This window comes from Sinohyriopsis cumingii, chromosome 15 (assembly GCF_028554795.1).
Source record: "Sinohyriopsis cumingii isolate HCF-2022 chromosome 15, ASM2855479v2, whole genome shotgun sequence".
NCBI lineage: Eukaryota > Metazoa > Mollusca > Bivalvia > Unionida > Unionidae > Sinohyriopsis > Sinohyriopsis cumingii.
In genome coordinates this window covers 108,088,884-108,116,770 of record NC_142975.1, presented here as the reverse complement: position 1 = coordinate 108,116,770, position 27,887 = coordinate 108,088,884, and the positions used below count along the sequence as shown (strand labels likewise).

Genomic DNA, 27,887 nt, shown 5'->3' with positions numbered 1-27,887 from the left:
AACTGTGCCAGATATTGGGATTACAAAATAATAATCTGTTTTTCTGACACATAAGAAACACAAATGTTTCCTTTAAATCTTTTATTGGCAACAAGTTATATTCAAAATTCCTTCCTAAGTGATGGCTGGAAGGGGAAGAGAGATTTTATTTGAAACATTTCTATTACTGGTAAAAGTATGCCCATTCATTGGTGAGGAGTCAAATCTCACATAAATATTTATAAAACCAGTTTAGTAATTTTTGCAAACAATATATTCAGCTGGAAGGTGTTGTGGGCTTTAACATTTATTTCGATTTGGTCTGTTTCAAGTGAGAGCTTTTGGCAAAAGAAGGCTTTATCATTTATTATATTCTGTGTTAGTTATTCCATTCCAACAATTTAATTTGTTTCAAGTCATGTCTTTCACCTTGGTTACTTCACTTTACCTTATTTTCACAAATTGACTTCAAAAAGAATAAATTAATTTTTCTGTCAGTTTTTAGTAATCGATAATCATATTGATGCTGAACCTTTCACTCTCATGAAATAATATGTATATTTAACCAATGAGATATAAAAAATATGAAATGGGTTTAAGAAATGTTATATCAGTATGCTAATTGACCCTATGATGTAATGATGTAAAATATGTATATTTAAATGGTAAAATGTAAGAGATATGAAATGGGTTTAAGGACTGTCATTTTATTAACATTTTTGATAAAATTAAGTAAACGAGGAATGCATAATAAAATTACATTCAATCCAGTCTGCTGGATGGTGATTGAATATTCACTGAAAGACATTGTTTAAAAATGAATGCGCAGAATAATTAGAGAATGTTGGTCACCACAGTCCACAAACCTTGCCTAATACAAATTAAGAAATTTTACAACATTATTTACAGCAGCTCATTACCAGTTTTCTGTCTGTTTGCAGGTAATTGGTAAGAAGGGTCAGGTGGAGTCCATAGATGAAGACGGGGATGTACAGGTGTCATTTGGCGAGTACACATGGACATTCAATGCGGACTGCCTTGTAGCCACACAGGGAAAGCCTGATGTCATCAACTATGAGGAAGAAGAGGTTCCTTGTAAGACAAGAGGGCAAACTTATTATTAATAATATATCACTGAAAATGCCCCATCCATAAAATACTCCTTGTAAGACAGGGCAAACTTGTTATTAATAATATATCACTGAAAATGCCCATCCATAAAATACTCCTTGTAAGACACAGGGCAGACTTAATATTTTAAATATATCACTCAGTATCCCCCATCCACAAAATGCTCCTTGTGAGACACAGGGCAAACTTATTATTATTAGTATATCACTGAATATTCCCCATCCATAAAATATTCCTTGTAAGACACATGGCAGACTTAATATTTTAAATATATCACTCAATATCCCCCATCTGCAAAATGCTCCTTGTGAGACACAGGGCAAACTTATTAGTATATCACTGAATATTCCCCATCCATAAAATACTCCTTGTAAGACACAGGGCAGACTTAATATTTTAAATATATCACCCAATATCCCCCATCCACAAAATACTCCTTGTGAGACACAGGGCAAACTTATTATTATTAGTGTATAACTGAATATTCCCCATCCATAAAATACTCCTTGTAAGACACAGGGCAGACTTAATAGTTTAAATATATCACCCAATATTCCCCATCCATAAAATACTCTTTTGTTTTTTATAATTCTTTTGGAGCTAATAAAATGATGCTCCAAAATATAAATTGCACATTTGCATTATTTATTTTGTGTAAATGACAGTCAAGGTCAGCCTTATGTCATCAGACATAAGCTCCCACTTAAAACATCCCTAAGGAAGGGGGTAGTGAGTGTTTGCAGTATAACCTGTCAATAGTGCCACCCATCTGAAAAGGCAAAACAGGCTTTGGTATCTAAGTGACCTTTATAAATAAATGTTTGCAGTAAAACCTGTCAATAGTGGCCACCCATCTGAAAAGGCAAAACAGACCTTAGTTTATAAGTGACATCTGTACACAGTTTCACCTTTCAAAATTGTTTTTTCATTTAAAAAATACCATGCACTGAACATTCTTATCAAAATTATTATTGTTATTATTTTTCTTATTATTATATTCTCAAGATTGTTTTATAAGCATTATTCAACAAATTCTGAAAATGCATGCCTATGTTAGTCCATCTTAAATTTATGTTCCAAACAATATTAGTGTATACCGCTTACTTTAATACATCATATAAATTAAATCATCACTGACTTTAAATAATCACTAATTTTAGTTTGTTCTGTGTACAATGACAAAACACAAATTTCACTACTGATGGACAGCTTACATATATAACTAAGGCAATGTACTGACTCTTTAGATGGCCAGTTTGTATAATTAGGTTTGGAAATAGGTTTCCACACTTCAAAAACAATATCTGGATTAGCCAGTTGCTCAACTCACAGAGGCCAGTGATGATTAGGGAATTAAAAGAAACTGTATATGGCTATTCTTCGTGATGCATGAACTTAAATTTTGCCTGACTTTACAGACAAGTTTTAAATATTGAATGACCCCTGACCTTAATGAAAAGGCATATAACTCATATCTTTCTCAAAAATTAACTTTTTTAATAGCTTTAATTACAGGCAAATAAAAGATATTGAACTATACCTTTCACACTGGCACAAAAGATTTCAGTTTCTGGTAGCATGAGTATTTTAACCAGTCCAGCAGATGAGAACACATATTTTCTCATTACTTCTTCAAAACAGAATACATTATAGTTTCCATTCATGTTTGAGGCACTGCTCAATCTTAGAAGGCTTAATAGAAAATGAAGACTATTATTATAACCAACAACTCTAGTTTTCATACATTCATTAAAACGTGTCCACAAAGAAGTGCTGTACATTGGGCTGCAAGATTTAAATAATTGAATTTTGATATTCAAAGAACAATTTCTAAGCTTACATAGAAATGTATTTGGTTGAGTACACACAAATCTGCAATGTCTCATCATATCTTCATCATCTGACTGATTGAACATTAAAATCTGACCCAAATACACATACCTGTTGACATATATAACAGCAGGGCTCTTAAGATGTACAGAGGGCAGAGATAAGAATTTGAAAGAAGTTGACTGATCTTATGTATGATGTCATTCTCAATGTGTATTGTTCGCATTTCTTTAATAATTTCCTTAAACCTGTGATAAACTTATCAATGTGATATGTTCAGCAAAACTAACATTGTTAAGAAATGACACATTTGGTGTCAAATGTAACCCCACATGATACTGACCCAGTTTACAATTTAACTTGTCTTATGTATGTATTAAAGAAGTCTATGTATAGATTAAAGAACAACAGAGAAAGAACACCCCCCTGCCTCACCCCATTAGTTACATTGAAGGAGTTGGATACTACACTTTCCCAAAGCACATAGTACAACTGTTTGCCATGCCAGTTAATTAAAGTATCAATGGTATTTGAATGTCAAGCAACTTTTTAGAGTGTCCAGTGACTGACCCTATCAAATGCCAGAAACATGCAGACACAGGACTGCCATGTTCTACATAATAGTTGACAGTTTTCTTAAAGGCATAGAACCTTAAGTCTGTTGAGTGTTGTTTTTAAAAACCAAATTATTTGAGATTGTGACTTCACATGATTGTAGTATAATACATTCAAATATTTTTTTAATAATTGTCATAAGAACTTTAGGTCTATAATTATTTTTGCCTGTCAGGTGACCAATTTAACTTTTTAGTAGCAGAATAAGTGTAACTTTTGTGAAATTGTCCAGAACAAAGTATGTACAGACATACAGTTAAATAAAATCATCAAAAAGACATGGTATGTGAAAATTTAAAATGTTCTACATATTAAAAAATCTGATCCTGGACATTTACCTTCTTTTTGTTCAGTTATGGTACATTGGATTTCAGATAATGTGTTTAGTTCAATATGACTAGATGGGGCCTTGAATGCTGAAAGAACATACTCCTTATCTGAATTGTTTTTAACAATATTGAGTAAGTCTTCAAAATGATTTTTCCACATGTTGCATATATTATTCTGGCCATGGTTCCCATCAATGCAGATTGGTAGTTTATTGGAAGTTTCATGGTATTTTGCTTAAATTGCTTCCAGAATTCTTATGGGTCTAAATTTTCAGATTTATTTGTAATGATGTCTGCTCTCAGCCTTAATTCTTCCATCTTAATCTAAGAGCATGCTTAGATTGAGCTCTAGTTTGGCTTGCAATCTAAATTGGTTGCAATCTAAATTGGTTACTGTCTAAATTGGTTACAGTCTAAATTGGTTTCAATCTAAATTGGTTACAGTCTAAATTGGTTGCAATCTAAATCGGTTACAGTCTAAATTGGTTACAGTCCATGATGAAGTCTACCGTTATAATGTCACGTAGGGTAAGCATTTCGTAAAAGTCATGTAGTTCTTTGACACGGTCATTCCAGCCTGACATAACCCAGTGACCAAGTTTGGATTTGCTATCTAAGTATTGACCCGAGTTTGGCAAAGTTTTTATTATATCTGTGTATAATCCATTAATCTGGTTCATATATGCACCTGATTTGAACAGCCATGATCATTACAGACCACAACACAACATGGATATCTAAGTATGCACATTAAAATAAGATTTTAAAATGTAAAAATAATTCATTAAAAAATTATGTATATTGTAGGATTTAAACCAAGTGTTTCTGCAGGATTATAGGTGTCCATGCTTACCACTGGACAAAGCCATAGACAACATGTTGGATTAGATTTTTCACTCATAGTGCTCTCAGTGTCTTTTGACTGGAGAGAAAAATATAATTTCTATAATTCACTCAATGTCTTTTGACTGGAGAGAAAAATATAATTTCTATAATTCACTCAATGTCTTTTGACTGGAGAGAAAAATATAATTTCTATAATTCACTCAATGTCTTTTGACTGGAGAGAAAAATATAATTTCTATAATTCACTCAAGTGAATTATCTAAATTATTTCTCGTGGAAAATCCACTAATCCTGGACTAGTATAAAATAATGCATCAGATTTCTCCAATAAAAGACTATTTTGATTGATACAGTACCATGGTAAACTGATCAAAATTCCTTATTGCTTATTATTTATTCCATCTGTTCAATTAGAAGCTTGATATTTTTAGTAGTCAGATATCTACATATTGTTAGTTTAGCTTTCACTGAACCCATAAACTATTATTATTCACAGATAAAATGTTATAAAGGCCTGGATATATGGTGATAGCACACTTGCTTTAGATTTCTATGGTCATGGGTTGGATCTTAGTGTTATGACACTTACAATGATTGTTAGTCACTTATCCAAAGTGAGTAGGTTCTTTTCTACATTAAAATTTTACCAGCATGTTATAGCAGCCATCATAAAATTTTAAGGTAAGTTGTAAGAGTCACAAAATTAATACAGTATCTATAAACAAGATTAAAAATTAGGAATTATGTAATTTCTGTTGACAGCAGTTCCCCAACCCGGTCCAGAAGAAATCACCAGCAACACTCTTTTTGCCTCCATTATGATAGGAGATTTTCAAGGGGTCAAGAATATATTGCAGAAAGAACCACAAATGGTATGTAGCTTGTATAAAGATTATTTGTATGCCGTTTTCCAACTTTTACAATATAAATGTAAGTCATTATTGGTATAAGTGGAGTTGGTATTCTGTGGAACTTTTGGTTCCCTATTTATTGAACCTCACCATGAATGTGGTCAGTGTATGTACTTTATCCATACATTCAGTTAAGTTTGGAATTTACCATATGTAGTATCATAAATGTGGTTAGTGTATGTATTTTGTCCATGCATTCAGTCAGGTTTGGAATTTACCATATGTATTAGCATAAATGTAGTCAGGGTATGTATTTTGTCGATCCATACAGTTAAGAATGGAATTCACCTTATGTATTAGCATAAATGTAGTCAGGGTATGTATTTTGTCAATCCATACAGTTTGGAATTTACCTTATGTATTAGCATACAATCTGGATCCAGATGCAAACTGTATAGATCCATATCTTCCAGTGCATAATTTGATGGCAGATCTGGGTCTGTGCAGTTTGTTAGGAATAATTAATAGAACAAACAGTATAGACCCCAATATATCAACACAAAATGTGACAGCAGATCAAGTTCTATGTCGTTTGCAATTGGGTGTACTTGTTCTAAGGCATTGTAATGGGGTGTACTTGTTCTAAGGCACTGTAGTAGGATGTACTTGTTCTAAGGCACTGTGATGGGGTGTATTTGTTCTGAGGCACTGTAAGGGGGTACACAAATGGCTCAATTCTGATCCAGGAGAGGCTTTGATGTGTACTCTTTGCATTGAGTATCCTGAGCAATACCGAAGTGCAGTTGTTTCTTTCTTCATGAATCTTGATGGTGAAATACAGTTGTTATTGTTTCGAGTTGATATCAGTGAATCCAGTGCATCAGGGCAGTTGTAGAACTTGATATGTAATTAGGAAAATGTCCCTTATAAAACTGAAAAGCATGAACTTGAATGTAATTTGCTAATTTCCTCATCCTATATTTGATAACAGCTTACATTATATTGCAAACTGCAGTTTGGCAGGTGCAGGAACTAAATAATTTTCAACAGAATTAGTGTGTCATTGATTATGTGGTGTTTAAGATTAAAAGGTCATCTCATTTGATTCTTTAGATTCTGGGGCACAGCCCACTGAATTGACAAAATGCAGTACAATCTTGATTTTACTCACCAGCATGACAACTCAAAATGTTCAGTCACAACAGTTAACGCTAGGCTTCTGTGATAATTTGCTGCTCATGTACTGTATTACTTGCAATGAAATTGCCAAAATTAGTGTGCTGAATTATGATGATTTAAATTTAAAAATGGAACCTTTTGAAAATGAGGCCGCCATGGTAGTTCTGTGTTTATAGTATCTCAAGTAAGTTGTGTGCTTTTTTCTCATTCTTATAAACCAGTATCCACACTGTAAACAAGGGAAATAATGGCCATTACTATTTTTCAGTAATGAATTAAGTCTCTGTCAGCGAAAACCACATTTCATCTTATGTGATTTTATTATTTGATTTTAATTTAAAAAGCAAATTTTTTGTGGCATGATTCTTTATAGAATACTGGCATGATGGGTTTTCTCTCTCTCTCTCTCACTCTCTCTTTGGAAACAATAATAATATACATTTTAAGGCTTTATTCGGTATGAAAAGAACTTGCATTTTGGCAGCCAGTAATAACAATGATAATAATGATAATAGCAAAAATATTTCACACTGTTCAAAACAACATTTCAAATAATAACAACAGGGACATGTATAAAATACTTGAGGAATATAGAAGCAACAATAGAAAAGAATGGAATTTTATATCTAGTGATTGGGGTTTTTTCTCCCTTTTTTGGTACAAAATACCTATTATTTAAGCATTGATATTGACTGCATGCAAATGTATAATACAGAAAATTATAAAAAAATCACATTGATTTACCTTTCTTTAATCAATGAATAATATAGTTGTTTTTATTATTATTATTATTATTATTATTATTATTAAAGGCTTAGATTTTTAACACATTCAAAAATATAGTATAAATCACGTAATAATATTAAGTAAAACTAAATGGAATTAATTGAAATTAAAAGATAATCTTCATTGGTTATGTAATTAAGTGGTTCAGATTTAATGTGTTTATTTATTAAGATTCTGATGATGACAGTTTTTGGTTGTGTATTTGAAAGTTTTTAATCAGCTGTGGAAATAAATTAAATTTAACATGCATAGGTTTTCTTTCAAATTGACTGTGTATTCATCTTTCCACCTCAGCTACACTGATACATACAGTTGTACTCTAACATTTCTACTTTAATCAGGCAGTTTATGTTAAGGAAAAGTCTGACAATATTTTCCATGATATTATGACACTGGGGGCCTACTTTCTAAACTGATAATAGTACTCATGGATAAAGCTGCAAATTTTTATCCATATGGAATTTTCACTTGTTGTGAAGTAATTTATGGAATAAATCTAAAATAAATTGTCTGAATCCATACATTTTTCAGTCCATATGGATTATTGATGTGTTTCCATATTGAATCCATGATAACTTTTTGTATGGGTGTTCTTCATGAAGTGTTGCAAATGAAGAATGTCATCTAAACAGAAAGCCTGTCAAGTTAAAATGACATATTACATTCATACTTTGAGTGAAGAAAAAAAAAGGGATTGTTGAGTTCCACTGTAACAGGGGTCTCAAACACATGGCCCGTAGGCCGCATATGACTCTCCAAGCCATATCCAGTGGCCCACAAAATGATTGGCTTCACAAGGTGTCATGAGAGATAACCAAGGACGTGCGGCCCTAGGGTCATCGAAAATGCATTCATGCAGCCCTCATGGTGGTTTGAGTTTGAGACCCTTGCAGAATAAGCTTGTAATAGAGTGGATTGCCTTTGCTAAGTAAAGAAATTCTCAACATTTTATACTTGCATGATATAATTTTTTTTTTAATTTCACCAAAATTTCTAATTCTTTCATAGTTATCTTATTTTCAGGAGTAAAGTAACGAACATTTTTTCTTACCATGACAACAAACAATTTGTCCCAGATTTCCAGATAAGAGATTTGTCCAGCATTGGTTGGTGACGTTTATTAATTCTGTTACATACATGTGACAGTCCAGAAAGGACAAATCAGGAAATTTCAAGAATATGATCAGGAGTTTTCATTTCAGATCATGTAAAAGAATAAAAATAATAAATTTGCACATTTTTGTTTAATGTACTTAGGTAACAAACAATGAATAAAGTGTGTATGTAATTGTTTCCAACTGTCTCATTTATTTACAGTAGATTAGCCTTAATTTCTTTAATTTTCATCATTAAAATACACTTTTATTTGTCAAATGCCCCTGATGTGTCATCAAATATGGATGAAGATGCAGAACATATATTTGCCAATCTGCATTCAAATATGGTGGCTGTTACTAAAAATAGAAGAAAAATAGCATTTGTCGAATGCCCCTAATGTGTCGTCAAATATGGATGAAGATGCAGAACTTAAACAAACCTTGAAACTTTTGTTTTTGTACTACATGAAATCAAAAGTATTAGAAGAAATTTTCACATTCTCCTGACTTAGATTTCTTGGTCAGCTGCTTTTACACTTGGCTGTTAGGCAGGTGTCATCTAGATGATCAATCGCAGACCTACTTGGGCCTCTTGTTTAGGACAGATTCAGTTCATGCAGGATGTTTTTGCTTAAGACAGATTGGGTTGATTACAGGTGATTTCTTGTTGAAATAAAGAGGATAAATAGCTACAGCAACAGAAAACAGCATTTGAAAGAGAAAAATTGAAACACCTCAAGAACACCAAAAATCTCTGCCTACTTGTAGAGATGAGCATCAACCTACATCAGTGATCAGTTTTACTCACATTTCTAAGATCAAAGTCTCTAAAGTATATATGTGCAAAAAAAGTCGTTGGAAAGGACACTTCTTTAACCATCAGTATATTTACATCTTTACATTGCAACACCATTTCCCATATAGTCAAAGATTTCATTCCAATGTATAAATTCTTTACACTTGTACTTGGTTCATCAGTTGCATATGGTACTATTTAAAAAGGTCTTTGCTGAAATTCAGTTGTACATGGTACTATTTAAAAAGTTCTTTACCTCTTTGCTGAGATTCATTTGTACACTGTACTCTTTAAAAAGGTTGTACGCTGTACTATTTATAGTCTTTAAGGACAGTCATATCTGACGTCAAGTTCACCTTGACCTTAACCTTGATCCATTTCAGATGTTATTGAAGGAGGCGGAGGATAAAACACCACTTCATATGGCCAGTAACTGTGGTAATGTGGAGATTGTGGACTTCCTATGTCAGCAGGGTGTCCCGCTAGACGATGTGGACAGTAATGGCAACACACCACTGCTTGTGGCCTCAGAGAAGTAGGCTGATTACACACATTTATTGAGTACCACATAATATTTGCTGTGTTTTGTACCATTTGTAAAATATTGCTTCAAGATGTCATGTTTTTTGTTCTGCAGTAAAGAGTACATTATGCATTTGTTTTCCAGTGTAAGTTAAACATCGACATGTATAGTGAAAATCTGTTATCTATATTTCACAGATTGATGATATTTCTTAGTTCAGGTGGTCATAAAGTCAAGTCATTTTGTTGTATGGCCCTGCATCTGTCAATCTCATGCATCTGTCAATTTGTCATGCATCAATCAGTCTGTCATGCATCTGTCAACAGTTGCTTTTTAAATCTCTTCCTAAAAACCTCTTCAACTAATTTTGACTACATTTGGCAGAGAGCATACTGGCATGAAGGCCTTTCATATTTACACAAATTTACCAAACCACCATTAAATATTGACATCACTGTTAAAACCAGTAAAACCTAAAACAACTTTTCACAAAGAGCTGATGAGAAGTTGATAAAATTTTAAAGAAAGCATCCAGCCACAAAGACTTCTAAAATTGTTTGAATGATAATGATTCACTTTCAAACATGGCCACTGTTACTAAGAATAGAAAAACATGTACATAATCTATATAAATTGCTTCTTCTGAAACATTGCTTGACTAATTTCAACCATGCTTGACACTGGGCATTCTGGTATAAAGGCCTCTCAGTTTTATATAAATGATGTTGATTTGACATAAATATGGTCATCTTTGCTGAAAACACTGGTCAACAGTGAAATCATTACTGACTTGAAAAGGCCCTAATCTGTAGTATTTTGGTGTGCCGAACACGAATATAACCGTGAAAAATTTGTATTGGCTCTAGTTTTGAAGATATTCATATACCTCATTTTCTATGTTTCACTGTGTAAATTTCTCCAGTAGGACTGCAGCAACATCCGGAATAATGATGTAACATTGCATAATACCATCATGCTCACATCATCCACAGTTGATTGCATCATTTTCTGATGCAATGCAATACTAATGCCATGCGGCTGCTGAAGTAAGTTGACGTCAGCAGTGTACTATACATGTGTAGGCCTATTATACTAATGCCAGGCGGCTGCTGAAGCTGACGTAAGCAGTGTACTATATAAAGCCCAATCAGATAGGTTCAGCATTTAAAATATTTTAGACGTTGTGCGAGACAGTTCAAGCTACTGTTACATAAAACTTATTATTTTATCCATTTACGTACAATAAAGAACAGTAATGCCTCGAAAGTGTGTTAATACCGCGGACAATTTTTGCTATATTTGTGGGGAAGTGACATTTGCCAACCAGAAGAAAAGTATCAATTCTCAAGTGAAGAAGGCATATCATCTTTACTTCGGATGCAACGTTGGTGACCAAGACAAGCCTTGGGCTCCGCATATATGCTGTGCTACATGTACAACACAGCTTTCACAGTGGTTGAATTGCAAAAGGTCATCAATGCCGTTTGCAGTCCCAGTGGTGTGGAGAGAGCCAAGCAACCACCTAAATGACTGTTACTTCTGCTTGGTTCCTCCTCTTTCCGGCAGAATAACGAAGCGAAAGAAGTCGAGAATAGTCTACCCAAACATTCCGTCTGCATTGAGACCAGTTCCACATGGTGAGGGACTTCCTATTCCAGAACCTCCAGCAGAATATTCTCTTGATTCATCTGACGAAGACAAAGGTGAGTCGACCTGTTCTTCTCCTGGTCCATCAGCATGCAGTGATCCAGATTTTCACTGTGGTGCATCATCAACCCCACACAGAATAACACAGGAAGAACTAAATGACCTGATTCGTGATTTGGACTTATCAAAGAACAAGGCAGAATTGCTAGGATCAAGACTCCAACAATGGAATCTTCTAGAAGAAGATGTCACAATTACTGCATATCGAAAGCGCCACCAGCAATTGGAGCCTTTCTTCAGAAAGGAAAGTAATCTGATATTCTGTTCCGATATTGAGGGCCTCATGAATGCTTTAAAAATCACTCATGACCCACAAGAATGGAGACTATTTGTGGACTCTTCGAAACTGAGTCTCAAGGCTGTGCTTTTGCACAATGGAAACATTCTTCCATCTATTCCATTAGCGTATGCTGTCCACATGAAAGAGACATACGATAACTTAAGGCAGCTACTGAATTCCATTGAGTATAACAAGTACAGCTGGCACCTCTGTGGTGATTTGAAGGTAGTTGCCCTTTTAATGGGACTGCAGCAAGGATATACAAAATACATGTGTTTCTTATGCGAGTGGGATAGCCGAGCAAGGGAAATGCACTACATGAGGAAGGAATGGACTCACAGGCAGAATGTAGCCATTGGAGAGAAGAATATCCAACACCCAGCTCTGGTTGAGGCTCAGAAAATCTTGCTACCACCCCTTCACATCAAACTAGGTTTGATGAAGAATTTCGTGAAAGCCATTGACCGGACTTTGCCAGCATTCCGATACCTGCATGAAAAATTCCCTCGACTCAGCGAAGCAAAGATTGAAGAGGGAGTTTTTGTGGGTCCTCAGATTCGAGAGCTTTTCAAAGATGACCGGTTCAACAACTTGCTGGAAGGTGACGCGAAACAAGCATGGAATGCTTTTCGCCTAGTTTCTACAAACTTCCTCAGAAATGTTAGGGCAGAAAACTATAAGGAACTAGTAGAAGACATGTTGATGAAGTATAAGAAACTTGGCTGCAATATGTCTCTAAAGATTCACTTCCTTCATTCCCATTTGGATTTCTTTCCTAGCAACTGTGGTATTGTTAGTGATGAACACGGCGAACGTTTTCATCAAGATATCGCAACAATGGAACAAAGATACCAGGGAAAATGGTCCACTACAATGCTGGCTGACTACTGCTGGACACTCCTCAGAGATGCTCCCGAACAGCTGTACAAGAGACAGGCGAAGAAATCTAAGATGTAGTCAATGACTTGATTTTTTATAGGTAGGCTATTACAGTTGACCTTTTACTATTGGAATGCATTTCGGTATGTAAACATTAATTTCTTGCAGATTACAAAAAAACTAGAGCCAATTTTGCAATTTGACTGTCATATTCGTGTTCAGCACATAAAAATTGATAAGAATTGACTAATTTTATTTCAGTAACATGACTTTTGTAAAAATTTGTTGTCCAGTGAAATAGAAGAAATTTTAAACAACATTATTTTTCCAAAACTGCAGAACAGAATTTGATAATTGTTGACAGAAAACATAATCCTGGCATAAAGGTTTTTAAAATTGTTTGATGATCACCATCAAATTTGGCTGCTGTCACTAGCAATAGAACAACTTCTTTTCAAAGTCCACTCTACAGAATTTTACCACATTTGGCAGAAATCATACTGGCCATAGAGAATTTTCAATATAATATGAATTATACCAATCTACCATCAAATGTGCTCACCTTTGCTAAAAATAATAGAAAAACATGTGAACAATGTCTTCTGAGAAACTGTTCTGCAAAATGTGCCCAAACTTTGCATTCTAAGATGTTTACAAATAATTCCAATCCAGCATCAAATATAACCACCACTGCTGAAAATTAATAAAAGCTTTAAACAACTATATCTCACATACAGCTCAGCAGATGTTGACAATATTTGACAGCACTGTTATTTTAGGGTTTCGAATTTATGCAAATGGTAATGATCCACCATCAAATAAATCCACCATTGCTAATGTTTAAAAATCTTTTTAATAACTTCTTTTCAAAGACCACTTGACAAAATTAGACCAAATTTACAGATTCTGGAATGAAGAGCTTTTACTTTTTGTACAATGATGCCAATCTGCCATAAAATGTGAATGTTGTTGCTAAACAATTTATATACTCTGAACTCAGAACTTTCACCTGTCATCATTCAGAAACATGGACACTTCAGTTTTGGATTTGGTCCTTGCTGGAATTTGTCTTGGCAGAAAACTGTTGATATTTGCATTTGAAAATATTGTTGGAACTCAGATGAGTTACCTCGATTGTAACAGCATCAGACAGCATTCAGCTGTATTGTGATTGAAGTGTCAATTCCAGTTGTGACATTAATGTCCAATATATTGTATGCATGTGAATATCTGAGATGGGATGGAACACTGGCAATACAATATTCACTCACTGTAATGATTACTGGGATGGAACACTGGCAATACAATATTCACTCACTATAATGATTACTGGGATGGAACACTGGCAATACAATATTCACTCACTATAATGATTACTGGGATGGAACACTGGCAGTACAATATTAACTCACTATAATTACTGGGATGGAACACTGGCAATACAATATTCACTCACTATTACTGGGATGGAACACTGGCAATACAATATTAACTCACTATAATGATTACTGGGATGGAACACTGGCAATACAATATTCACTCACTATAATGATTACTGGGATGGAACACTGGCAATACAATATTCACTCACTATAATGATTACTGGGATGGAACACTGGCAATACAATATTCACTCACTATAATGATTACTGGGATGGAACACTGGCAGTACAATATTAACTCACTATAATTACTGGGATGGAACACTGGCAATACAATATTCACTCACTATTACTGGGATGGAACACTGGCAATACAATATTAACTCACTATAATGATTACTGGGATGGAACACTGGCAATACAATATTCACTCACTATAATGATTACTGGGATGGAACACTGGCAATTCAATATTCACTCACTATAATGATTACTGGGATGGAACACTGGCAATACAATATTCACTCACTATAATGATTACTGGGATGGAACACTGGCAATACAATATTCACTCACTATTACTGGGATGGAACACTGGCAATACAATATTAACTCACTATAATGATTACTGGGATGGAACACTGGCAATACAATATTCACTCTCTATAATGATTACTGGGATGGAACACTGGCAATGCAATATTCACTCACTATAATGATTACTGGGATGGAACACTGGCAATACAATATTAACTCACTATAATGATTACTGGGATGGAACACGGGCAATACAATATTCACTCACTATTACTGGGATGGAACACTGGCAATACAATATTAACTCACTATAGTGATTACTGGGATGGAACACTGGCAATACAATATTCACTCACTATAATGATTACTGGGATGGAACACTGGCAATACAATATTCACTCACTATAATGATTACTGGGATGGAACACTGGCAATGCAATATTCACTCACTATAATGATGACTGGGATGGAACACTGGCAATACAATATTCACTCACTATAATGATTACTGGGATGGAACACTGGCAATACAATATTCACTCACTATAATGATTACCATTGATCCACCTATTGCCAGTAGGATTATTTTGTATATATTCAAGATCACCTTTTAGAAGAACAAATAATAACTTAAAGGAGTTGTCACCTTTGATAATAACTTAAGGGACCAGCTACAAATGGTCTCTGTATACAAATAAATGTGTGTTGTTGTTTTAATTCAAGTGGTCATAGACAAGACAAGATAATAGGATGGTATGTTGTCCATTCTCCAACATCCAGTGTTCATCCATCCATTAGCACAATTTATCACTACCTCACCTCTGTTTCTTGGAGGATTGCCATGAAATTTTAAACAAACATTCATCCACATGGTTAGTTGGTCTTAAATGAAATGATGTTGTCTGACATCCAACGTGGCCATCTCATCAGCCATTTTGAAAATCCTGTTATTATTACTCCTTCTGAATGGATGGTCATTTCATCATGGGGTTTACACTAAAGGACTTATTATGTGTTTTAGTCCTAAATTAAAATAATGCATGCAGACATCCAGTGTTTAAAATCTTGTAATAGGTGGTCATCTTGAATGGCTACATCAACATGGTGGTTTCAGTAACAGACATCTTTTGATGTCTAGTTGGTCCTATATGAAAATGGTGCCTATCTGATGTTCAGTATGACTGCCTTGGGAGCCATCTTGAAAATCTTGTTATAACTTCTTTTTCTGACTGGAATGTTGCATCAACATTGAGTTTTTACTTCTTGTGATATCAAGTTGATCTTTAAAATCTTATCATTAATTATCACTAATCCTCCAAGTCATGTCAGTGTTGAGCTTTCTTGAAAAAACATCCTATGATGTCTGGTTTGTACTATTTGAAAATTGTGTTGATATGAAATCCATTAATGCCACAATGGCAGCCATCTTGAAAATCCTGTTATTCCTACTTTTCCTTTATGGAAAGTCATATCAACATGAAAGATTGATTATGATATATATTTTGTGTGAATACAAAAAATGTTGCTATCTGACCTAAAATATGGCTGCCACAATGAACACAGTGAAAATATTGACACTTAAAGTCATTTGAATGGATGATCATGTCAACATGGAGTTGTCATCAAAGCCTTATAATCATGTATATATTTGTCTGAATTAAAACTGTTGATCTTATATCTAATATGAACACCACATTGGCCAGTTTAAAAATTGTGTCACTCAAGAATATCAGAGATAGTTTCAACACTCAGCAGTTAAAGAAAATAAATGGTCTTATCTTTAATTCATCAGGGAAGTCTTTTCTGACCATAGGACATCAGTCACGTGCAGGGACTTGTGTTGTAAATGAAACTTATTTTTCCATATAGCTGGCATGTTTTGATGGTAGATACATTTGAGAGATTATTAATCGCAGTATTAATTAGAGTAAATAAATGGCATCAGTAGTTGTCTTTATTTACCATAAGCTCACTTGATCTGAAATTACCAAATTTAAGATTTGCAAAATGGATGAGTCTTGCTAAATTTTGCATCAACTAAATGCAAGCTGTATGGTTCTTTACTTTTATATACAAGTAGTTGCTGTATAAAACTAATTGCTATATAGAGGCAGTTCTGCATAAAGGTAATTGGCAAATACAGGTTGCCATGTAAAGGTATTTGCTATGTACATACAGTTGCTATATGAAAGTAATTGCTATATTACAAGTAGTTGCTATATAAAGGTAACTGTTACATCAAAGCAATTGTTACAGACAGTTGCTATAGAGGTGATTACTTTATACAGGTAGTTGCTATATAAAGGTATTATGCTAAAGCAGGTTTCTTTACTTGAAAGGGGTACATATTCAGGTGTTTGTTATCACAGGTGTGAATTTTTGACATCATTTGTTGGTTTTACTTGATGGAGGTACTGACTTAATAGGGGTGCTTGGTCTGCTTACTACATGGAAAATTTAAAAGTAATGTGCCTTGTGTTCAGTGTTTTATCAAAATATGACACACTGCTAATATTATACCAGTATATTGAATCTTGAAACCAAGCCCATAACATAGCATAAATACCAATTTGCATTTTTTGCATTTGACTGAGACAGTAACAGAAAAATATAATTTGACTGATGATATTATGTACTATTCTGCATTTGACTGATGTCACTGCATTTTTTTTTGCATTTGACTGATGACAGTGAACTATTTTATATTTTAATAACACGATGCACTATTTTACATTTGACTGATGACACTATACACTATTTTACATTTGACTGATGACACTATACATTATTTTGCATTTGACTAATGATACTATACACTATTTTGCATTTGACTGATGACACTATACACTATTTTGCATTTCACTGAAGACACTATACACTGTTTTTGCATTTGATGACACTACATTATTTTGCATTTGACTGATGACACTATACATTATTTTGTGTTTGACTGATGACACTATACATTATTTTTCATTTGACTGATGACACTATACATTTTTTGCATTTCACTGATGACACTATACATTATTTTGCATTTCACTGATGACACTATACATTATTTTGCATTTGACTGATGACACTATACATTATTTTGTGTTTGACTGATGACACTATACATTATTTTTCATTTGACTGATGACACTATACATTTTTTTGCATTTCACTGATGACACTATACATTATTTTGCATTTGACTGATGACACTATATTATTTTGCATTTGACTGATGACACTTTACATTATTTTGCATTTCACTGATGACACTATACATTATTTTGCATTTGACTGATGACACTATGCATTATTTTGTATTTGACTGATGACACTATACATTATTTTGCATTTGACTGATGACACTATACATTATTTTGCATTTGACTGGTGACGCTATACATTATTTTGCTTTAGACTGATGACACTATATATTATTTTGCATTTGACTGATGATGATACTTACTATGCCTCTTTTAACTAAGTGGTAAAACATTTGTTTTATCTGGCAAATAAGACTTGGTCCAGTGTAACTTAGTTCACATGGTCATTGGTTAGTTGTAAAACAGCACTTTATCATTGGTCCAGTCTGTTAACATCATCTTCAAATAAACAAAGTGCAGACAAATTTGAGTTTCATGTATAATTTTATTTTATACGTATTCCTTCCAGGGGTCATCTGCAGGTGATGAAGTTGCTGATAGAAAAGGGTGCCAAGAAGAATGCCAAAAACAAGAATGAAGAAAGTGCTATATTCCTCATGGTCAAACAGAAGAACAAAAATGGCCTGAAACTTCTGCAGGAACTTGACTGTGATATCAATAGTAAGGTAAGGTTTAGATACAAAATACTCCAAAAATCCTATAAAGAAAGCCAATCTTAGATGTCCAAGACCAGTCAGTATTTTTTTTCTTCACATGTTACCCGATCCTAATACTTTCACAAAACAGCTACTGCCTAGCAAATCCTGCCCTCCCAGGCTAATACATTTTAGCTAAAAAGCTAAAAGTTATCTGCCCACCTAGGTGGCAGTTAGAGTGATCTCCCCAATATACAGGAATTGGCACCAAATCACATGAATTCTTCAGTTGCTACTTCCTTTTGTGCTGAGTAGCATGCTTTATACAGGCTTAGAAGCCTCATAATCCAAAATACAAGCATTTTGGAAGTTTTCTACTTTAAAGCAAGCTGGAGGTGTTTCATTTTCTTAGCCTAGTGTACTCTGTCTATAAATATTCCAACTTTTCTGTTCTTTATTTCATCACTTTTTAAGCGTTGTCACTTTGCCATCTTCACACACTTGTGTGCGCTTGGTACGTACCTGCATGGGTGGCAATGGCATCCCCTTACATTGCTATTCAATAGCTGCAGGTCTGGTGTTTGATATAAAAATTCATTTAATATTGCTGTGTAATTTCCAGTACATTATGAAACATATAGGTAAGTTTCCTATATTGTGTAATTTTAGCATCCACTTCATAGTTATATATGTGACACTAACTGATATTACCTGTATAGACCATTGTTTGGCCATTCCTACAGGTAAAAATGTCTTACAATGTATATTGTAGCATCCAAATTGTAAGTGTCAGCAATGATGCTTTGGTGCATTTTTATGTGCATGTATGATGTGTACTTTAGAAAAACTAATTTATATTACTATATAGTTTCCACCATGCTGAGATACATACATGTAAGTTTTCTATGTATTGTTTAGCCATAGTGTCCACTTCACTGTTACTGTAAGTGATAGTTTTGTGATTTTTACCTGTATAGGCAGTCAAATGACCTTTCCCATGGGTATCTTTTTATTAAAATTGATATTTCACCTCATAAGTATTAATAGCAATGCTCTAATACCCTTCCTGTGCAGGTCACATGACAGGTAACTGTCAGTGTGGAGCTCTGCATAAACAGTTCAGAGTTCATAAAGCAGGACACTATATTATATTGTCTGCTCTACTTTTGTCTTACAGATTTTGAGCATGGGATAGACCATACTGATATCCAGTCTAAATGTGCAGCTTTTACTCCAGTCTCCATTCTATGAATACATGTCAGATTTGCATATTATGGACAGAAGTCAGTGGGTGGCAGAACGAGGGGTACTGCAGAAGCACACCTTGAAGGATGAAGACATAATCAGTTTGCATGCACCATATCACTTGCTGGGGAGTAACAACAGCCTCAGTTACCATCTTGCCTATCAGCTTTATGGATTGGCTAAGCGGATCAGTATCCCATACCCTGTCCCAACCTTAAGAACTGGACATCATCATGCTAGCCAGGATGGTACTGTTCCATCATGTTGAGACTTGGCCATGTACCGTTGATTGCAATTGGCTGTGACCGCTATTGATCATACAGTATCAGCTGCCAGAAGAACAAACGTTTCCAGTTTCATGACCCGCATAGTGCGATGTGCAGCTTAGTGCCTCAGTGCACAAGAACCATGTTTCATGAAGCCAATTTATACAACAGTCTACCACATTTTGCTGCTTTTGGAGGTACTCTAATGGATCAATCTAACCCACATAGTTCTGCTAGGCACTGCCTGCATACGATGTCAGCTTGGTGCCTCAGTGTTCGAGAGATGTTGCTTCACTTGTTCTCAAGCTTTTGCTACCCAAAAGGAGCCTATACTTTGCGATGGCTTGAAAGTAATGGGATCTAATTTTGGAACATCCTGTGATTATAGTGAGGCACCATCCTTGACATTCTTCTCTAGTTACTTCACAGTAGCTTTACTACCTTTATCAAATGATGATGGAAACTTGCTTTTAAGTTCCCTTATCATTATTAGAAATTACTATGATGCGTGGAGATTCAGCCTTACAGGTGCAGATTCAAGTTCTCCACCTACTGCCATCAGAATTCTGTTGTCCTTCCTCTACAACACCTGCCTGCTCTCTGGTTCCATCAAAAGGTGATTATTGAACAAAGGAAGAATCTATTGCTTCCAAAGTCTGGCAGAGTTGCTGACATTGAGGACTGTCTATATCATCCATTATTTGTCCCAATCATCAACCTCAGGAAGAAACAGTTCTTAGAAGCAGTGTTGGAGAAATTACTCAGGCAAAATGGCCCTCCACTTTAACTCATTAACCCCTGGAGACTTGTGTCATTTTTGCCTGAAATATAAGTAGGAAATAAATTGTGTTGGCCGCTTTTTTTAATACATCCAAATAAATTTGCATCCAAGTAATTTCCATTTAGCCTGATGCCTAGTTGTGTTAAAAACATCATTTTTCATTGGCTATTTCGCTCATGCATGTGCAAGTTGGAGTTCTTTTTTTTTTTTTTGTTGCTTATTGGACCCATCATTTTTGTATCCTGGCCACCTGTTACTTGAAATCCCCAACTTGTAATACTTTTTGCAAAGGTTTGCTTGTCTGTGTGCAGTTCAGACCAGTCTGCCTTAGAACTGAGGCCAAAAAGTTTAAATTCAAGACACAAATCTGATTCCAATGGCGGGCGAATATGTTGTGTTAAAAAAGCAGGCCTAAAAAAATGTTTTTCCCTCTGTATTTTGTAATGCTAGTAAAAAGTCCAGACAATTTGGTATCCTTGTAGAGCTACATCTGTCTACTTTCTGTAGTACTACCCACTTTGGTGTATCTTAAATGACCTTGATGCTACAGAGCTTGGAAGTAATGTACTACCTCCTGAGTTAATGAGTTAAAGGCATATGAAGGCAGTGGAATATCTACAAACAGTGACACAGACAAGAATGCTTTATACCACCTCAGGCATCAATGCCTCAATACCTAACTTCATACTGTGGCTCTCTGATGAGAAACAGCACCAACCACAATTAAAGCCTACCATTCCCTCCACAATTACTGGCATAAAAGGTCATCATGGAATAAAGGATAGTGAACGAACCAAAGACCTATCCAGTCTTCTGTCCATTTTTACTGTCCATTGATATTGGATCTATGCCAAGTGGAATCTGTCAGGGGTACTAACCTGGCTGAAGAAGTCACCATTTAATCCACTCTCAAAGACATTATTGATTCACCTCTCATATAAGAGATGCTTTCTCAATGTATTAGTGAATGACAGGCAGATTCTGCAAAACACATGCTTTATCAGTAGACCTAAACTACAAGATGGGTCAGTATCACTCATGACAGCTCCTGCTTTCATGGCCAAGAACAGGCTCCCATTCATGAGAAATCTGACTTTTGTATTAAATTTCAGTCTACCCTGGACACTTCTTCTTGAAGTTATCTACAGGACCCAATGTGAGCTCTGAATTGGTACTTACGAAAGACCAGGATGTTGCATTGAGGGAGATCACAACTCTTCCTAACTCTTACAGAGGGAAATTTGCACGAGACTCATTCATCCTGGATAATGTAGGTTATTTGTTCCACAATTGGGAAATTAACCCCACACCAAATGAATTTGCTTCACATCTCGGACAGTCACCACAAACATTGTATATGAGCGAAACTGTTCTCTAACATTTTTTATCCATGCCATGGAATGGCGGTCCAAGTACTTTTCCAACTTTTATCGGAGAGATCTTTCATGCTTTCAACTCAGTCTGGTGGAACCTATAGTCGTGGAGCAATAGGTTACCTTTTCATGTTGTTCAACAGCGTCATAAGGATGTGGCTTCACGACAGTTGCTGGATTTGCTGGATTCTGTTCTCCAGTCAGGATATCTAGAAGCTGTCTCAGATACCTTTGGGGACTAGAGATGGTTCTTATGGGTAAAGGGATGTATCTCCTTCCCTTTTGCCTGTTTTTCTAAGGTATTATGATTGGGTAATGTATTTGAAGAAGAAACCAATTTTATCTAGTAAAATATATTTCGTCCATAATACTTACCTGATATAATACACCTACACCCTCCCAACCTTCACATAGTTAAATCCGTACGGAGAGCAAGCCTTCTGCTCCAGTAATAACTGAAAAATTCACAGAATTTGGCACCAACATCTGAATAAAGTGGAGATCACTCTATCTAAATGCCACCTTTAGCTAAAAAGGTTATTCTGGGATGACTGAATTTTTGAGGCATTAATAGTTTTCTTGAGGTATTATCATTGGGTAAGTATGATAAAAGAAAAACCATATTTTACTTTTAAAATTTGGTTTCTTTTAAAAGTAAGCCATCCTGAATAATAAATCACAGTAAATATCTGATTAAAAATTTGTGTGTCTGTAAATATATTTACACCTGGAGATAAACTTGTACCTTCAAAATTTGTGTTTACATATTTACACCTGGAGATAAACTGGTATCTTGTATTTGTATGTATATAGTTTATTTACACCTTGAAAGAGACTTGTATCTTCAACACATTTGTTTCTTATATATTTAAACCTGCAGATAGAATTGTATCTTCACAGAACCAGATATAAAAATCTAATTGCCAAAATTAATACTTCAGATAAATCAAAAGATAATTATTCATCATTTCAATTTGGAAATTATGAAATTTAAATATTTTTTTTCTTCAAATGTCTTGTTATGTACTTTAGTTATTTATTACATTATGAAACAATGTTTTTATCAATTATCCATTTATAATTGTACCCAGAAGTATGTGTAACTTTAAAAGTAAGCCTTTCTGAAAATTACACCAAACATACATTGCTACTGATTAATTTAGCCCACAACTAATTTTGAACTTTTAGGAATTCATCTAAAGTGCATGGGTTTGAAGCCGAATCTAGTGAGATGTGTGAATTTTCTTGTAATCAACCCTACAGGCAAAAATTGGTTCCAATACCAGTTGAGATGCCTGCTTTTTTTCAACCACTTGGAGAATTTTGAAAATATAAATTAAAATAGTCTTCCAAGATCAACTTTTCTTCATCATAGTAACTGGGAATATGGATGACATGTCAGTGTAACTTCATCCATATGATGCTACCAATTTACGGCTTGTACATCTTGATTGATATAAGCAGATTTATACATAAAAAGTGCATCTCCATTTTTTCCATTAACAAGGTGACTCAAATGCATAATTTTTTTAAATGCATTTAACTTATAGAAAACAATTTAATTATAACAATTTATTCCAAAGCTGTCAAGGTTTTGTTCTAGCTGAAAACACAGCCCATATTTTACCACATTACATTTGATCAATAAATGTTGTGTTACTGGGACAAGTTCGTAATGTTTCCTGTATGTTTGAAATTATAGTTCTTGATGACTACAAGAACATTGACTCATACAGAGCCATATAATAGAATACACCTGAATTAGTCTTGGTCACTAAGCCATTTTAAACACACCCAAATGTTATGATTGATTTCAAAATTGAAGGTCAGTCTTGTTTTGTAAACTCCTGTTTTCACAAAATATTCCACTGAATTTTTTAAAAATGCGATTATTTATAAACCAGGAAATGGATCATCCCATTCATATATTCTTATTTAGAGTTCTGTATATGTGAGAGAAAAGTGTTGAAATTTTGTTAAAATACAGAACAGTCACTATTTGCATTCTAAAATTTGTAATTATCTGGGGATTTTTGTGAATTTTTTTATTGCTGAAAATGTATCCACCTGTGAAATTTTTTATGCAGCAAATTCTCCGACTGTTAAACTCATTTCATAATGTCATAACTGCTCAAATGTGTGTAATATCAGGAGAGAGAGTTTTTTGTACAAGGTGAAAATTTCATGGAAATATCTCTGATAGATTCATGCCTGCTTGACTCATAATTTTGCAGCAATGCACTGTCTTAATCAGGATTTGGCTTCATCATGTTGCAGGACAACCTGAGCCAGTCACCGCTTTACGAGGCCATTAACTCCAATGATGAAGAGCTCCTAAACATTATACTGGGATGGCCTAGGCTGGATATTAGCAGTAAAGATAAGATGGGATTCAGCCCTCTCTGCTATGCTTGCAAAAAAGGAAACATATAGTAAGTTCTTTTCTTATGAAGGTCATCAAAGAAAATTCTAAAAGTAGTTTGACCATTATCATAATTACAGTATTGTTGCTCCTTTGATTTTTCTCAAACCCATATTAGTGGGAAGTGAGAAGTATTAGTGACATTTTCACTGGTGCTGGTACAATCACCATCAACAATTTGTTATGGTTTTGGTTAAAGTTTTTTATTGGCGTGTATTTTCTAAACCCTTTGATACAATCTCATCATACTTGGCATGAATCATTTTTTCACCAGAGTTGGTATCATCACCATCAACAGTTTGTTAAGGTTCTGGTTAAAGTTTTTCATTGGCATGTATTTCCTAAACCCTTTGATAGAATCTCATTATACTAGGCATGAATCATTATGAAGCTGAGGCAATTTATTCTTTGACATCATACCTGGCAGTCTCCCGGTGGTGGTGTTGAGAAGGATTTGAAACTCAAAAGGTGTGTTTGAGGTCCCAGAGGAACATCAGTGCATGTAACCCAACAAAAGCAACCTTGTACAAGTCACCAACTCATACCAACCTATAAAAATGACTAGAAATTCAGACATGAAAAAGAGGAAAATGCATTTTTTATTCTGAAGCATTTGATATACTTATAAACTAAAAAATATTTGGTAGGCTTAGCATTTTCAGATATCATCATATGTGCCCACACTCACATAATCACTACCACTCACATATATAGAAAATACACCAACATACACACATGTGCCCACACTCACATAATCACTACCACTCACACATATAGAAAATACACCAACATACTCGTATGTGCCCACACTCACATAATCACTACCACTCACACATATAGAAAACACACCAACATACACATATGTGCCCACACTCACATAATCACTACCACTCACACATATAGAAAATACACCAACATACACATATGTGCCCACAATCACATAATCACTACTACTCACACATATAGAAAATACACCAACATACACATATGTGCCCACACTCACATAATCACTACCACTCACACATATAGAAAACACACCAACATACACATATGTGCCCACACTCACATAATCACTACCACTCACACATATAGAAAATACACCAACATACACATATGTGCCCACACTCACATAATCACTACCACTCACACATATAGAAAATACACCAACATACACATATGTGCCCACACTCACATAATCACTACCACTTACACATAGAAAATACACCAACATACACATATGTGCCCACACTCACATAATCACTACCACTCACACATATAGAAAATACACCAACATACACACATGTGCCCACACTCACATAATCACTACCACTCACACATATAGAAAATACACCAACATACACATATGAGCCCACACTCACATAATCACTACCACTCACACATATAGAAAATACACCAACATACACATATGTGCCCACACTCACATAATCACTACCACTCACACATATAGAAAATACACCAACATACACATATGTGCCCACACTCACATAATCACTACCACTCACATATATAGAAAATACACCAACATACACATATGTGCCCACACTCACATAATCACTACCACTCACACATATATAGAAAATACACCAACATACACATATGTGCCCACACTCACATAATTAATGGTGTTTGTTCTTCAGGATGCTTCTCCTTGATTTACCTAACTTCAGATGAATTGGGTTGTTCAACTTTGTGTTCTATTTGCCTATAAAAATAAGTCCAATGAGCTACACCACAGCAGCGCTCAAAGGTCATACATCACCCTGGTTATTGTCAGCTAATTAAATCATCTCCGAAATGTTGGCTGCTTATCTCTGGCTGCTTTCCTTTTAATTTCCTCATGGACTGTATTATCCCAAGGATAGTTTTACATAAGCAGTAAGCAAGACTGTTTATTCAGGCTACCATTAACACATTAAGCCCTGCCAACAAGTTTACGTGGCAGTAGGTAGTAGCCTACTGCCGAGCTCTGTAGCATCAAGGTCATGTATGATACACTAAAGTGGGTGGTATTATAGAAATGTAGACAGATGTAGCTCTACAATGATACCAAATAATCTGGAAGTTCTAGTTGCACTACAAAATACAGAGGGAGAAACCTCAGTTTTTGGACCCAATGCTTTTCCACCCAAATTTCACCCATGGTCAGAATCCAATTCTGTGTCTGGATTTTAGACTTTTTGGTCTCAGATCTAAGGCAGACCAGTATGAACTACAAGCAGACCGATGAACCTTTGCAAAAAGTAGGATAAGATCGGCATTTGGAATAAAGAGTGGTCTTAATATGAAAATAATATTATGCAAAAAATAAAAAAGGAACTCCAACTTTTACCATTCAGCTCATGCCGAGCCAAATAGCCAATGAAAAATGATGTTTCTAACACAACTAGGCATTAGGTTATTTGAAAATCGCCTGGAAGTTGATGTATTAGGATGTATTCAGAAATAGCTTTCAAAATGTGTTTCCTACTCAAATTTCAGGCGAAAATGACAAAAACCTCCAGGGGTTAATGTGTTGATGGACATATAGCAGTAAGCAGGGCTCTTTTTTTTCAGGCTACCAGTTATGGGTATATAGCACTTAGTGGGACTATTTATTCAGGATACCAGTTACGGGTATATAGCACTATGCAGGACTGTTTATTCAGGATACCAGTATTGGGCATATAGCACTATGCAGAACTGTTAATACAGGATACCAGTTATGGATATATAGCACCATGCAGGACTGTTTATACAGGATACCAGTTATGGGTATATAACACTATGCAGGACTGTTTATACAGGATACCAGTTATGGGCATATAGCACTATGCAGGACTGTTAATACGGATACCAGTTATGGGTATATAGCACTATGCAGGACTGTTAATAAGGATACCAATTATGGGCATATAGCACTATGCAGGACTGTTTATACTGGCTACCAGTTATGGGCATATAGCACTATGCAGGACTGTTAATAAGGATACCAGTTATGGGTATATAGCACTATGCAGGACTGTTTATTCAGGATACCAGTTATGGGTATATAGCACTAAGCAGGACTGTTAATAAGGATACCAGTTATGGGTATATAGCACTATGCAGGACTGTTTGTTCAGGATACCAGTTATGGGTATATAGCACTAAGCAAGACAATTTATTCAGATTACTAGTTATGGACATATAGCAGTAAGCAGGACTGATTATTCAGGCTGCCAGTTATGTGTATAGATCATGGTGGTAAAAAAAGCTAACTC

General features: G+C 34.9%; 1 protein-coding gene across 4 annotated transcripts in view; it reads left to right on the top strand.

The window, feature by feature from the left end:
- The window catches only part of LOC149782444 (uncharacterized), a 132,476-nt gene that overhangs the window by 86,090 nt on the left and 18,499 nt on the right, over positions 1-27,887 (top strand). For 3 of the 4 annotated variants that reach the window (XM_089933854.1, XM_089933855.1, XM_089933857.1), the window contains 5 exons: positions 921-1,074; positions 5,493-5,602; positions 9,823-9,974; positions 18,414-18,570; positions 24,483-24,637. In XM_089933854.1, coding sequence (XP_089789980.1) covers positions 921-1,074; positions 5,493-5,602; positions 9,823-9,974; positions 18,414-18,570; positions 24,483-24,637 — 728 coding nt within the window. The remainder of the gene's footprint in view (positions 1-920; positions 1,075-5,492; positions 5,603-9,822; positions 9,975-18,413; positions 18,571-24,482; positions 24,638-27,887) is intronic. The other variant, XM_089933856.1, reaches the window with a different exon arrangement.